Source organism: Podarcis liolepis (genome assembly GCF_965112155.1).
Source record: "Podarcis liolepis genome assembly, chromosome: 4".
Lineage (NCBI taxonomy): Eukaryota > Metazoa > Chordata > Lepidosauria > Squamata > Lacertidae > Podarcis > Podarcis liolepis.
The window spans coordinates 12410869-12426402 of NC_139558.1; the positions used below are offsets into that span (position 1 = coordinate 12410869).

Consider the following 15534-nt stretch of genomic DNA (forward strand, 5'->3'; position numbering starts at 1 on the left):
AATTAATGTTTTTTATTTTTATTTTTTTAGTATACCACCCTATACCTGCAGTTCTCAGGGTGGTTCACAGGACAAAATCACAATATAAAATCACTGAAAATACACAATCAAAACAAAAACAATTCAATTCAAAAACCCTCATGAAAATTCCTCATCCTTGCAGTATGAATTTCTCCTGATACGCAGCTTTTTATATTCAGCTTTGAATAATGTATACATTTTTCTGTGAGCAATTTCCTCTAATCAAATGGATTTTTAATGTTATTTCACTAATATGTTCATCTTTATGCACGCTGCCTCCTAATATATGCATTTTTGTAAACGTCTTTGGGCTGGAGGACTGCATCACACAATTCAGATTTTTAAAAAATTCCAAGGGTATGGTATTATTTGTGCACTTTGCTGTCAACCTTTAAGCTGCTTCAGAAAGGATGGCAATGGCGCCCGCCTGACTGGAAAAAAAGCCCTGGATAGCCGAAAAAAAACTTTCCCTCATTCATTCATTCATTCAGTGTATATCATTTATATCCCACCTTTCCCTCCATGGAGCTCAAAATGGCTTTTGTGGTTCTCTCCTGTGCTATTTTTCCAGAAAAAAGAGGCACCAGAACTTACTATGAACGCCTTTGCTTATCATGGCAGTGGCACACACTTGAGATGTGCCAGAACAGAGTTCCTGCAAGTTCTGGCTAAAAAAAGCCCAGGTTCTTTTCCATCCTAATTTAATTCCTACAACAACCTTGTGATATAGGTTGGTCTGAGTGACTGGCTCAAGGTCACCCATAGGTGTATTGACAGTGTCAAAAGCTTAAATGATTCTCTAATCTTAGGTAAACAGTTCACTCAACAGTTATTCATTAGCATTCGTACATTCTTTCCGCTTGGAAATAACCTATGGATGTCTGCGGAATAACCATTAACCATTTTGGGGCCCATATATATATATATATATATATATATATATATATATATATATATATATATGTGTGCAGGTTTTGGTGTCTTCGGGTGTCTTCCCGTGTAAGAGTTGGGGTGTCTAGGCGACGTTTCGACGAGGTCTCACTCGTCATCTTCAGGCTGGTGCTTTCGGCTTCTTGTTACTGGAACAGAGCAGGATCTCAGTGTTTGAGTTCCTATAAATACTGTTGAGGGGGTGTGGTGTATAGCCTCCAACGTTCTGGGCAGAGAGGAAGTTCCCAGGTTAGTGTGCCTTTTCTTCTTTTGTTCATTAATTACTTGAGGGATATCTTGAGTGATTTCTTGAGTGATATTCTGAGTACCACTTAGGAGGGTCATTAGGTGTGGATTAGTTGCTAAAGCTTTCGTGTCTTGACCTCTTGAGCTTGTGAAGAGTTTTTCTGAGAAGATGGCTGTACTGCACTTAGTTGTGCTCTGGCTTGGCTTCGTGTATAGGGGCGAGCTGTGGTTTTGTGCCCTGTGCCAGCCAGATCTGTGTAGGGATTGCAGGGGGGTGCAGCATCCGGAGGTGCCACTATGGTTTGGTTACTGGATGGTGTCTGTAATTTATCTGTGGAGAGGGTCTGGGTTTGGGTCTGGTGTGGTTGATTGGAGATGGCGTTCTGTGTGCCTCTGGTTCTGGTGTCGGTTTTTGTGGGGAGGGCTAATTTCCAGATGTCTGGCAGGCGGGACGTGTCGTCACGCTTGTTCATGTTGTGAGGGTGTTTCTCTATCTCTCTATATATATATCCTAGAGGATGTTTTTTAAAAAAGACAAAAACCAAAAGCTACAAATGGTTTGATTGCAACTTTAATAGTTTCGTCTTGAAATTGCAGGAGCAGAACAGCAGCCTTCACAGATATCAGGATCAGGACCATGAATGAAGTCATCAGTGGAATACGGATAATTAAGATGTATGCTTGGGAAAAGTCATTCGCTGATCTTGTGAACAGCATGAGAAGGTAATGTTGAACGCTTATCCAAAGTTATGGACAGGCAGCCTTGCCACCTTCTGGTTTGCTTAGTTTTTTTGTTTTTTTAAAAAACAGCTATATAGGAGTTTAATGATATGTCTTCTTCCATGTCTCAAGAAAAGATTCCAAGAATTTTTTTTGGAGGACGTAAAACAATTATCTCGATGTGCCTGAATAGCCTGTTTCTTTCTTGCTTATGCAATGGTAACATATATTTCTGTAAGTAGTGGTGATGTAATAATAATTATGGTATGGTTGACGTATACGGTAACTTAAACATATCGCCGTCTTTAAAACCTGAGAGAAGTACAAAGCGGGACCCAGCATATTTTCAATTTGTTATACCCTGAGAGCTCAAAAATGTGCTCCAAAAGAGCAATCCTATATATTGCATAAGCTATCAGGTATTTTCATAGAATTGTAGGGATCCTGAGGCTCCATTCCCTCTTTTTTAAACCTTTTTTGTTTTTGTTTTTAAAATAGAGAGATATATAAATCCAACCACAGGAAATGAAATCTTGCTCCTGCTATGATCTTTCTCCTCTCTTGTTTATTAGTAAATGCGACTAGAAGAACAAAAGGACTTCGAATGCACTTCTCTATAGATTGATTTATCGTGGTGTGTGTTTAAAATACGTACGTTTCAGAAGATCTCTTTGTGCAATGAATGTATTGTTATGTGGCATGAAAATAAATAATTATTAATCAACTCTGTGTTATTATTACTATTATTATTATTTTCAGGAAGGAGATCTCCAAGGTTCTCAAGAGTTCCTACCTTCGGGGAATGAACCTGGCATCTTTCTTCGTTGCCAGCAAAATCACCGTGTTTATGACCTTCATGACTTACGTGTTGCTGGGCAATCAGATCTCCGCTAGTCGGGTGTTCGTTGCGGTGTCTCTCTATGGTGCCGTGAGACTGACAGTTACTCTCTTCTTCCCGGCGGCTGTTGAGAGAGCATCAGAAGCAATGGTCAGCATCCGACGGATCAAGGTATTGTGTAAGAAACAAAAGCGGATGTTCTTTGGATATGTTTAATTGCAGCATTACAAATCCACAAAACTGCCAGACCCCCCTTTTTTTTTGGCAAGTCTCCCTCCTGTATCTATGTTAGTCCTTTGTGGCCTCCTAGAGAGAGCAACTACTTTCAAGTGGAAAGCGTACTGCTGGTGGTCAACAAAAGAAGTTCAAAGACTCTCAAGGCAGATGTAAAAAAATGTAGTATAAACACCAACAACTGGGAAACACTGGCATGGGAGCGCTCCAGTTGGAGAACAGCCTTTACCAAAGGTGTCATGGGTTTGAAGACACTCAAACTCAGGACAAAAGGGAGAAACGTGCTAAGAGGAGGGCATGCTTGGCAAACCCTCACCGGGATCAACTTCCGCCCAGAAACCTGTGTCCCCACTGTGGAAGGACGTGTGGATCCAGAACTGGCCTCCACAGTCCCTTAGGGGCTCACTGTTAAAACCGTGTTTATGGAAGACAATCTTACTTGGCTACAAGTGGTCGCCAGAGAAGAAGATGTTAGTCCTTTGTGGCCTCTTAGAGAGAGGAAGCACACAAACATTTTGTCAGCATTTCTTGCCAATTTACTTGTCAGGATCAGTCTACCAGTCCACCAAATTTGATAGGGCCACGCATCTGCCAATCTCACAACATCGCTGTGGCAACAAGCGATTGCGTTGTGTTGCTCGCTGGTCAAGTACCAGCCAGCCGGCTGGCTGTCAGACGCTTGAGAACTACAGCACAAGGGATGCTTTGAGAAGTGCTAGGCGCAGGGCTCATGTAGCACTTATTTCTCCCCTCCCTATGGTGGCAGGGAGAGAAGAAAAAGAAGTCTGCATTTTCCAAACTTGGAGGAAAAAGGAGCTTGCTTTGGCTGTGAGTGTCTGTTTATTGGTATGTGGCAGCTAAACCAAGGAAGATTTAACCTCTGTTAAATCAGCCATTTAAATTTGACCAAACTGCGGGAGGCAGTGGAAGACAGAGGTACCTGGCTTGCTCTGGTCCATGGGGTCACGAAGAGTCGGACACGACCAAACAACAACAAAATCAGCCATTGAGCAAGGGTTAAATTCTGTTTTCTGGCTGGGGGTACCTGTTCCTTGCTAGGAGCAGGCATCCACAAGCAATGTAGAATTGAACCGTGTCCTCCACATCAGCTGACTTCACAAGTAAAGTCATCTGACTTGTGGTTTGACCCCATGGGTGAAGTTAGATGGTTTGTGGATCATAAGTTTCCCATCCATACAGTTGGTGGGCACCACTGGGGGAAGCAACGCTTACCTGGCTGTCAGACCCCTGAGTCTCTGCTATGTTCTGCTTCATTTTAAAATTTGCCTTTGAAGCAGCCTTGGGTCAGCTATTGATCTAGTTCTCATTACAGTGGTGCCTCGCAAGATGAAAAGAATCCGTTCCGCGAGTCTCTTCGTCTTGCGGTTTTTTCGTCTTGCGAAGCAAGCCCATTAGCGGATTAGCGCTATTAGCATCTTAGCGGGGTTAGCGGATCAGCTGATAAGTGGTTTAGCAGCTTAGTGGAGCAGCTGATTAGCGGCTTAGCGGATCAGCTGTTAAGCGGCTTAGCGGCTTAGGATCAGTTGATAAGTGGCTTAGCGGCTTGGGAAAAAGGGGGGGGGGAGGAAAAAACCCCCGCAGGAACTCGCAAGACATTATCGTCTTGCGAAGCAAGCCCATAGGAAATTCATTTTGCGAAGCACCTCCAAAACGGAAAACCCTTTCGTCTAGCGGGTTTTCCGTCTTGCGAAGCGTTCGTCTTGCGGGGCACCACTGTATTAATTTTTTTGTGGGGGGATGCCCCTACTTTGCATGATTTGTAGAATGAAAGTGTAGTTTTCCAGGGTGCATTTAGAATTAAATATTCTAACTTTAAACTTTAATTTCTTAGACAGTGATTTAACTTTTCAGGTGTGTTTGGAGGCTGCTCTTCCTATATGTTCACAAGGAGGTGGTGGGTTATCAGTTTTCCTGACCTGAAGTTGTTTACCAGTTAGCACCATTTATAGTTTCTGAATGTGGCTATGTAACCTTGTGATTCTGGGTTATTTTTCCTATGCTGTTCTGCTTCGTGCTCAAAGAAGTCTTTGTGCTTTCCCCCCCGTTGGTGCAGAACTTTTTGATCCTTGATGAGATTTCTGAGGTCAGCCCGCAACTCAAAACTGGCAGTGAAAATACACTCCTTCATGTGCAGGATTTGACCTGTTACTGGGACAAGGTAATATCATTTCCCCCCTCACTTTGAAACAGCAAAATAGGAAGGAGTTAGATTTAATCCCAGAAGTACACTTCTTCTACAGCTGAATGTTGTTGAATTCTCTTTTTATCGTTGATTTAAGCTGTAAGTGGTAACGGGGAGCCAATTTGGCGAGTTGTTGTAGGTTTTTGGGTGGGGGGCAGAGGCAGGGAAGCAATCTTCTACATCAGAAGCTGGTGTAAATTAAGACGGCATAAAGTTACACCAAATCCAAACCCTGTTTAGCAGCACAGCTACTGTCGGCTGAGACATCCTAAGCCTGGCAGTGGGAAAACAAGCCTTTAAAATAGTGGTTTTTTAAAAAATTTCACTGCCTTTATTGCCGGCTTAAATGGTTTCCAGATTGCATGATCGAGTTGAACAGACTTAGGCTCCAGCCTGTTTTCACTTCCAGTCCAGTCCCGAGCCTAAACATTGGTCCAGCACATCCACTGTTCGATTGTAACAAGATCTCTAATCCGTTTAAAAGAAATACAGTGGTGCCTCGCAAGACGAAAAGAAGCCGTTCTGTGATTCTCTTCGTCTAGCGGTTTTTTCGTCTTTCGAAGCAAGCCCATTGATGGATTAGCGCTTTTAGCGGCTTTTAGCGGCTTATCTGCTGATCGGATCAGCTGATAAGCGGCTTAGCGGCTTAGAAAAAGGGGGGGAGGGAAAAAAAACCTGCAGGAACTCGCAAGACATTTTCATCTTGCGAAGCAAGCCCATAGGAAATTCATTTTGCGAAGCACCTCCAAAACGGAAAACCCTTTCGTCTAGCGAGTTTTCCGTCTTGCGAGGCATTCGTCTTGCGGGGCACCACTGTATTAAAGTTATCTATAAGAACAGTTTAAAGGCAAGTAGTTAAAACGTTGAAAATCAATTAAATTCAGCAGTACATAAAAAATATTAAAACACTTGGATGTCTTCTTGCCTGGAAAGGCTTTCCTTAACAAAAATGTTTTAAGCAGGTACAGCCTCATTTGGTATACAGAGATTTACTTGTGCACTTACTCAATTTTATGAACTCTCGAAGTTCTCCTTAACATTCTGTAATCATTCAGTAAGCCCCATTTCACCAAGCATATGTTATCTTGCTGTCTCAAATTGCGTTCTCTGTATTCTTTCTATTCAATAGCTACGTTCTGAAACACAGTGTTATGTTTGAATCAGATTTTCTGTTGAGTGAAAGTGCAGTACAACGAAGGCGATATCATGGTCACAAAGGATGTGGCGGGATGGTTTGGGTGTTGTGAATGAGTGTGTGTTAATAATGGGCTGCTGCTGCCACCTTGTGGGGCTTTATAAATAATATTTCAAAAGGGATCTTCCTCCAAAATTCAAACCTCCCAAAGTTCAAAGTGTATCAGTATTAAAGTTTTTAGAACACAGGTATGTGAGCTGAGGCTTGGGTTTTAGTGGAGACTTGGTTTCCATTTTTTTATTGATTATTGATTGCTTATTTTATTTCTATACTGCTTAATATATTAAAAATATCTCTAAGCGGTGTACAGGAAACTGAAGCGCCAACAGCGTAAACAAAATATTACAAAAAGACACAGTTACATATAAAGATGTTACATTAATACGAAGTTTATATATATATACACACACACACATGCATGCATATATGTGTGTGTGTGTATATATATATATTTGAATCTTGAAATCTTATCGAATTGGATAGTATTTTTGTATTTCAAAAAACAAATAGAAGGAAAGATGGCACTGAGCTATGGTCTAGAAAACATCTGGACAGGTTTCACTCTGAAGCAATGCTGAGAGAATATAGATGTAATTATAAATCGCTTGAAGTTTCCACCCTGATTCTTAACCTATTTACTTTGAAACAAATACTATTACTTTCATTGAACCCTGTTTCCAGATACAGTGGTACCTCAGGTTACATACGCTTCAGGTTACAGACTCCGCTAACCCAGAAATAGTGCTTCAGGTTAAGAACTTTGCTTCAGGATGAGAACAGAAATCGTGCTCCGGCGGCGCGACGGCAGCAGGAGGTCCCATTAGCTAAAGTGGTGCTTCAGGCTAAGAACACTTTCAGGTTAAATATGGACCTCCGGAACAAATTAAGTACTTAACCTGAGGTACCAGTGTGGTGTAGTGGTTAAGAGCGGTAGTCACGTAATCTGGGTAACCGGGTTCGCGTCTCCGCTCCTCCACATGCAGCTGCTGGGTGACCTTGGGCCAGTCACACTTCTTTGAAGTCTCTCAGCCCCACTCACCTCACAGAGTGTTTGTTGTGGGGGAGGAAGGGAAAGGAGATTGTTAGCCGCTTTGAGACTCCTGAAGGGGAGTGAAAGGCGGGATATCAAATCCAAACTCTTCTACCACTGTATATTTTATTGGGACTGCAGACTTTTCTGATTCTAATACCTGTCAGAATTTTTTATTAATTGTTCTTTTGTTAATGTATAGGCTCTGGAATTGCCGACACTTCAAAACATTTCAATTACTGTCAGACCGGGAGAATTACTAATTGTGATTGGCCCCGTAGGAGCAGGAAAAGTAAGTCATAACTCAGATTTTTACACTGCTAAGAATTACAGTTAAGTTTTCCACAAACCACCCAGTCTTCTAATTTTGAGGCAGGTGGAAGGTGGTCAAAATAGGTTTTAAAGATGTTGCAAATTGCAAGAGCTGTGAAGTCCTAAGGCTTCAATACATGGACGCAGGTATTATTTTTGTCTGTTTTTATGGTATGTACTTTTGTGTTTTCATATTGTGAACCACGTGATCTTTGAATGAAGGGCGATTTGGAAATTTAATAAAAAATAAAACATGCATATATCTGTCATAAGTGCTAAAAATGCTTCCCAGTTTGCTTCTAAACAAAGAGTGTGTGCCCAGATTTGGGCATTCACGTCTAGGTTAACTAAGCAGAGATAGACATCACCAAAATGGTCAAAGGCTTGGAAATGATGCCTTATGAGGAACGGCTAAGGGAGCTGGGCATGTTTAGCCTGGAGAAGAGGAGGTTAAGGGATGGTATGATAGCCATGTTCAAATATATAAAAGGATGTCACATAGAGGAGGGAGAAAGGTTGTTTTCTGCTGCTCCAGAGAAGCGGACACGGAGCGATGGATCCAAACTACAAGAAAGAAGATTCCACCTAAACATTAGGAAGAACTTCCTGACAGTAAGAGCTGTTCGACAGTGGAATTTGCTGCCAAGGAGTGTGGTGGAGTCTCCTCCTTTGGAGGTCTTTAAGCAGAGGCTTGACAACCATATGTCAGGAGTGCTCTGATGGTGTTTCCTGCTTGGCAGGGGGTTGGACTCGATGGCCCTTGTGATCTCTTCCAGCTCTATGATTCTATGATTCCACGATTCTACCTGGGAAGACAGGCAAACTAATGCCAGTGTACTGGAAGATGCAGAGATCCCTAGTATCGAAGCAATGATTCTTCAATGTCAACTTCATTGGACTGGTCATGTTGTGTGGATGCCTGATGATCGTCTTCCAAAGCAACTACTCTATTCCGAACGTAAAAATGGAAAGTGTAATGCTGGTGATCAACAGAAGGGGTTGAAAGACTCTCTCAAGGCAAATCTAAAAAATAAATAAATAGTATAAACACCGACAACTGGGAAACACTGGCCTGTGAGTACTCCAGTTGGAGAACAGCCGTGACCAAAGGAGTCATGGGCTTTGAAGACGCTTGAATTCAGGAACAAAGGAAGAAACGTGCTAAGAGGAAGGCACGCTTGGCATACCCTCACCGTGATCAACTCCTGCCTAGAAACCTATGTCCCCACTGTGGAAGGATGTGTGGATCCAGAATTGGCCTCCACAGTCACTTACGGGCTCACTGTTAAAACTGTGTTTATGGAAGACAATTTTACTTGGCTATGAGTGATCTCCAAAGAAGAAGAACTAAGTCAAGATAGACATGAGCGTTTTGCCCATGTGCCTGGTCCCCTCCTTCCTGGTAACTGTGGTTAGTAGGATCTGAAGCAATGGTTTTTGGGGGGTTATTATGGTTTGTTCTGATCCAAGTAACCACAGTTTCCCAGTTTAGACTTAACAAGAGACTATGGTTACTTAACCTAGGAAGTCTTCACTCGCATTATGCCCAGAGGGGGAGAAAGGAATCATAGAGCACATGGCTATTTCGGCTTAATAAGTGTGTGGCTGAGGATCACACCAATGAACTGAAGGATGTAGACCCGAATAAATGAATGAAATACATTACTCAGGTATTCCAAACTCTTGCATTGCGTGACAGCCCAATCTGTGCTGCTGCTGCTGCAGTATAACGAGAGATCTGCACCTCTGCAACTAAAGCAGATTGTTTTGCAGTCATAGAATCCCCAAAAAAGCTTTGCTAGACCAAAACTGTGCCAAGATTTAGGGTAGCTTTGTGTATCCAGCTCTAACTGTGTCTCTTATACTTTGCAAGGTAAGGTAAAGGGACCTCTGACCATTAGGTCCAGTCGTGACCGACTCTGGGGTTGTGGCGCTCATCTCGCTTTATTGGCTGAGGGAGCCAGTGTACAGCTTCCGGATCATGTGGCCAGCATGACTAAGCTGCTTCTGGCGAACCAGAGCAGCGCATGGAAATGCTGTTTACCTTTCTGCTGCAGTGGTACCTATTTATCTACTTGCACTTTGACCTGCTTTCGAACTGCTAGGTTGGCAGTAGCAGGGACCGAGCAACGGGAGCTCACCCCGTCGTGGGGATTTGAACTGCCGACCTTCTGATCGGCAAGCCCTAGGCTCAGTGGTTTAACCCACAGCGCCACCCGTGTCCCCCGTGGTTAGGGTTAGCCAGGGCTTTTTTCATCTGGAACGTACCGGAACCCAGTTCCGACACCTCTCAGGTGGGCGCCATTGCCATTATAAGAGGCATTCATAGTGAATTCCAGTAGCCTTTTTGTAGAAAAATAGCACTGGTGTTAGCTATAGTTATGTCTGGTGCTGTTTATTAAGTCTTCACCCTGGTAAAAATAGGTGCAGGAAGATTAGGTGAGGGAGCAATTGAGCTCCTCTCCCAGTTGCTTGACAATAGCTAAAAGCATTATGTTGACCCATGTAATAAGGGTTGCAGGAGGTGAGTGGATTTGCATGTACACATTTTTTCCTGCACCCAACCTTAACTTTAATTATTTTTTCTCCCCAACGCTTTCAGTCTTCACTCTTGAGCGCTGTCCTTGGGGAACTGTCTGCAGCCAAAGGTTTCACAGATGTTCAAGGGAGAATAGCGTATGTTTCTCAGCAGCCGTGGGTGTTTTCTGGCACCGTAAGAAGTAACATCCTCTTCGGAAAAGAATACCACAAAGAAAAATACGAAAAGGTTCTCCGAGTTTGTGCTCTCGAGAAAGTAAGTCCTTGTCATTGAAATTCTACTCAATATTGATCCGGAGCAGAACTCAGACGTATAGTTAGCAGAGTAAAACACATTGCAGGATTCCCAAAAAATAGACCGGAGGCAATTAAATATTTCATCCAGCAGAGCTTTGCTGCTTCTGAAGGCAAATGAGCATAATGGTCATAAATCCAGTATATTCAGGATTGGCACTGTCCATAAGAAATCCAGTTGCAGCAGACTTAATTTTTACTTACAATAACTTAAGTCTAAACCTTAACACTATGTACAGTGGTACCTCAGGTTAAGTACTTAATTCGTTCTGGAGGTCCGTACTTAACCTGAAACTGCTCTTAACCTGAAGCACCACTTTAGCTAATGGGGGCCTCCTGCAGCTGCGCGCCGCTGGAGCACGATTTCTGTTCTCATCCTGAAGCAAAGTGCTTAACCTGAAGCACTATTTCTGGGTTAGCAGAGTCTGTAACCTGAAGCGTATGTAACCCGAGGTACCACTGTATACAGTGGTGCCTCGCAAGACGAAAAGAATCCGTTCTGTGATTCTCTTCGTCTAGCGGTTTTCTCGTCTTGCGAAGCAAGCCCATTGACGGATTAGGGGATTAGTGCTATTAGCAGCTTTTAGCGGCTTATCTGCTGATTGGATCAGCTAATAAGCGGCTTAGCGGCTTAGAAAAAGGGGGGGGGGAGGAAAAAAACCCAGCAGGAACTCGCAAGACATTTTCGTCTTGCGAAGCAAGCCCATAGGAAATTCGTTTTGCGAAGCACCTCCAAAACGGAAAACTCTTTCGTCTAGCGAGTTTTCCATCTTGCGAGGCATTCGTCTTGCGCGGCACCACTGTACTATGTACAGAACACCACACCAGGAGGAAGAGAGAAAGAAAGTGAAAGTGAAACCTAGGCTCCTTCTGGCCCTGCTTTTATTGTCAGCATGACTTTAACAGAAAAGAGATAAGAGAATCAGTTTAAGCTAGCTGTGCTCAGCATCTCTGAAGGAATAACCCAAACATCATGAACCTTCTGATTGTTTCTTTCACACAGAGAAGCTTCCAGAACCCTCCTGAACTAATCAGAATAGGAAAGTTCTCTACACATCAGATCAATACTTTCTGCACTAAGAAATTTAAACTGACAGTCCTCCCCATGGAATATTTCTTTGAAAAACTTCACTGTGTGCAAGTGACCATTCAGAATGCATTTAGTGAATAATTAGCAGCGAGGGTTGTATCCCGCAAAGTTTTGTTTGTGGAAGGACATCTGCTCCTGCAGTGGGATTTCCCCTTCCTGTGCTTGCCCTGATCTAAATCTGCTTCAGAGGGTTAAGGGAAGTCCCAGAACATATTTGGGGGGAAGAGAGGAGAAATGCAATGGGGCAGGTGTGAACTTTTTGCAGCTCATAGACCTCTTGAAATAGCTAATGTTTTTAAAAACAGCATAAAGGTTAGTTAACATAGCCAAAAAAATACCTACCGATTGAAACTGCTTGCTAGTGAATTAGCATTCCAGATATTATAATACTAGTTTAGTATGTGGTTTTATCACTTGTTAGGTTTTTAAAAACTTTTGGAGGCATTGTCATATACACTCATCAGTGTTACCAGCCTCGAGATCTTCAAATTGGTTACATGTCTAAGACAAATGCAAAGCTCTGGATTATTACATTAAGAAACTGCATCACTTTAATATCAATAGCAGTAATAATAAATATCCTGCCTTTCCTCCCAAGGGAACATTTACAAGTAAAATTATCAGTAGCAATTTGCTTGACATTAATGAACCTACTATGGCAGGAAAAAGTAATTTTGGTGGACATAATTGGCACATAAATACCTCCGTTTTTTCAGTAAGTTCTCATTAATGGATGGCTGATCATACTTTAAGGGACAAGGGTGGTGGTGTGGTCTAAACCACTGAGCCTCTTGGGCTTGCTGATCAGAAGGTTGGCGGTTCAAATCCCCATGACGGACTGATCTTCTGTTGCTCTGTCCCAGCTTCTTCCAACCCAGCAGTGCAAAAGCATGCCAGTGCAAGTAGATACATAGGTACAACTGCAGCAGGAAGGTAAACGGTGTTTCCGTGTGCTCTGGTTTCCATCACGGTGTCCCGTTGCGCTAGAAGTGGTTTAGTCATGCTGGCCACATGACCCAGAAAGCTTTCTGTGGCTAAACGCCAGCTTCCTCGGCCTGTAAATGAGATGAGCACCACAATCCCATAGTCGCCTTTGACTGGACTTAACCACCCAGGGGTCCTTTTTTTTCCTTTACCTTAATTGATGGCTGATCATACTTTAAGTTTGGTTACAGTATATATGCTAGAACAGCTTTTAAAGTCATCTCTGTTTGCTATTTAAACAAGAAAACCCTAAGAGAAAATAATGTAAGTGAGGAGATCTTTCACACTGTCCTGATTATAGGAGTGAAATTTGGAACTGCAAAGGTTATTATTATTTATTACAGCCCAGTGGCGTAGCGTGGGTTGTCAGCACCTGGGGCAAGGCAAGTAATTTGCGCCCCCTAACCCGTGGATTTGCGCCCCCTAACCCTAACCCCCAGATGTTGCGCCCGGTGCGGCTGGCCCCCCCCCTGCACCCCCCACGCTACGCCACTGTTACAGCCGCGAAATAGTCCTGTTGGCTCCTTAGGGTGGCATCTAAAATGAGAGAATGCTTCAGAGCATTTCAGCTCTGAGAAGACCCTTTTCTTTGAATTGGCAGGTGTGATGTAGAAGGGGACGCTGAACCAGATTAGCTAAGAGACATGTATTTTGCCTGGCAGCTTGAGAAGTATTATGCAGTGGATCCAATATATGGTGTGTTATGATGCTACTATCAGTGGAAAGATAGCGGGGAAAGCAGACAGTTTAAAAGCTTTTGCAAATCACGCTTGTTTTTCTTTAAACACAGTTGATACCTTTTTCTAATCTTGCGTGGCAGTATTAAAACATTCATCACCTTCTAAAATTCAGATTCAGGTTCTGTGGTGTTTATAAAGAATATAAAACACATTTCTTGAAAGGGGAGAAAAATCTCTCACAACATTTGAAGCTTAGTAAACTGTTGCCTTTAGTGTGATGTACATTGGCTTTTATCCAAAGCTCTTTCATGAATGAGCATAGCAATTTTTTTAAATTTTGATGCAAGGCATAGGATTTATTATTTAACCCTGCAGTTGAGCTGTTTTAATTTGAGTAATAGGATCCTTAATCTACCCATTATGTGGACTGCTATGCAACAATAATTTTGTTTTAATACGTGTTGAAGCGTCAAGTAGACTAGGAAGTTTTATTAGACAGCTTTATTTTAAAACGGTAGCACATAGTTCCATGCCATCTGTTTTTTTGGTAACAATGTGATTTAAATTTAATAATGGAACAAATAATGAATCCACATAGCATGGCGAGTGTTCAAAGTGTGTTGTGTTAGCTCAGTAATCTTTATGACAACCCGCTGAGGTAGTTTAGTTATTACTGCTCCCATATTACAGCTGAGAAGACTGAGGTGGGAAAAGGTAGTGTGGCCTAATGGATTCCTTCTGATGAATTTGTGTTGCTCTAAATTTCTTGATGACTTCCTTTGCTAATTCCCTCAAATTCCTTCTGCCCAGTTCTCAGTTCATTAGCTAGATTCTGCTGCTTTGAGCAATAACTTGACCATCAATGGTTCCATTACTCTTGGGTTTTCAAGTGACTATACAGTTTGTAAAAATTACTGCAGTTCAAGCAGTAACGCCTCTTCTGTTTTTAACAGGATATGGAGCTGCTGGAAGATGGAGACCTAACAACGATAGGAGATCGAGGAGCTACACTGAGTGGGGGACAAAAAGCCAGAGTTAATCTTGCCAGGTAAAGTGGGACTTTCATTTACTGAGATAGCCCTTTTCTGCTTAGAAGTGAGGGATGGTGATGGCAACTACCTTAACATTTATATGTTATATTTAAAAACCGATACACTGCTAATTCATATATACTTTAAGGTGATGTACACAAATTTCAAACAGTACCAGGCAGCTATTTGGAGCAATATAAAACATCAGTTTCACAACGGCCCTAGGACAAAGCAGCAGAGCAGAGTATGACAGGCCATGGATTAAAAAACCTTCTTAAAGGGGGAGATTTTAACTATTCTTAAAAGAACACAAGGAAGAAGCTGTACATTCCTTTCCTGGAAGAGAGTTCCAAAGTGCCTTGAAAGGAAACCACCTTAGCATTTTTCCTGTATCCGAAATTCACATGTTCTTAATATGTTTTCAAACATGGCTTAAGGCAGGGAGAGGGACCCTGCTGCCCTCCAGATGTTGTTAGATTACAAGTCCAATTATCCACAACTGTTGGCCATGGTTTCAAATGGGTGCCTAAGGCTGGCATCTTAATCTGAAGCCATGGTTTGGGGAGGGACAGTGTCATGTCTGCTCTGGACTGTGTGTTTATGAAATAATGGAAGGTATTTAGATATATTAAAAAGAGCAGTTTTTGGTTCAGGGTGACCCAAGTGGGTTGAAGGAGAGGATTTAGATTCGGGTCACCGAGTGTCCGCTTCCTGTTCCTTTCTTTAATATTGGAGTGCAGAATTTGTGGCCTTCCAAAGGTTCTTTAGACTCCTGTCATCCCAAGCCAGCGTAGTCAATGGATGATGGGAATTGTAATTCTTTTGGTAGTAACCCGTCTGTTACTTCTTTACATGTTTTTAGGGCTGTGTATCAAGATGCAGAAATCTACCTCTTGGACGATCCCTTGAGTGCCGTGGATGCAGAAGTTAGCAGGCATTTGTTTGAAAAGTATGTAACTTCCAAGTGTCTTTACATTTTCTTTCTGTTAAGAGTAGCATAATACAACTTATGCCTAAATGTTCACTTTCCTGCTGCTCATTTTAAATAAACGCAAGGCAGTTGTTTCATGTGGGAGCTTTTGAAAATGCTCAAATTTAGAGTGCCCGCCCCCAAGGCAGCCATTTTGTGACCGGCGCCCATGGCACTCTCTCAAATTTCCAAATGTGTCCACTGGCTCAAAAAGACCC

General features: G+C 42.4%; 1 protein-coding gene across 1 annotated transcript in view; it reads left to right on the top strand.

Moving 5' to 3' along the window:
* The window catches only part of ABCC4 (ATP binding cassette subfamily C member 4 (PEL blood group)), a 166861-nt gene that overhangs the window by 27788 nt on the left and 123539 nt on the right, over positions 1–15534 (top strand). The window contains exons 7-13 of the mRNA XM_083501067.1: positions 1795–1920; positions 2677–2926; positions 5064–5168; positions 7620–7709; positions 10332–10523; positions 14269–14363; positions 15209–15295. Coding sequence (XP_083357193.1) covers positions 1795–1920; positions 2677–2926; positions 5064–5168; positions 7620–7709; positions 10332–10523; positions 14269–14363; positions 15209–15295 — 945 coding nt within the window. The remainder of the gene's footprint in view (positions 1–1794; positions 1921–2676; positions 2927–5063; positions 5169–7619; positions 7710–10331; positions 10524–14268; positions 14364–15208; positions 15296–15534) is intronic.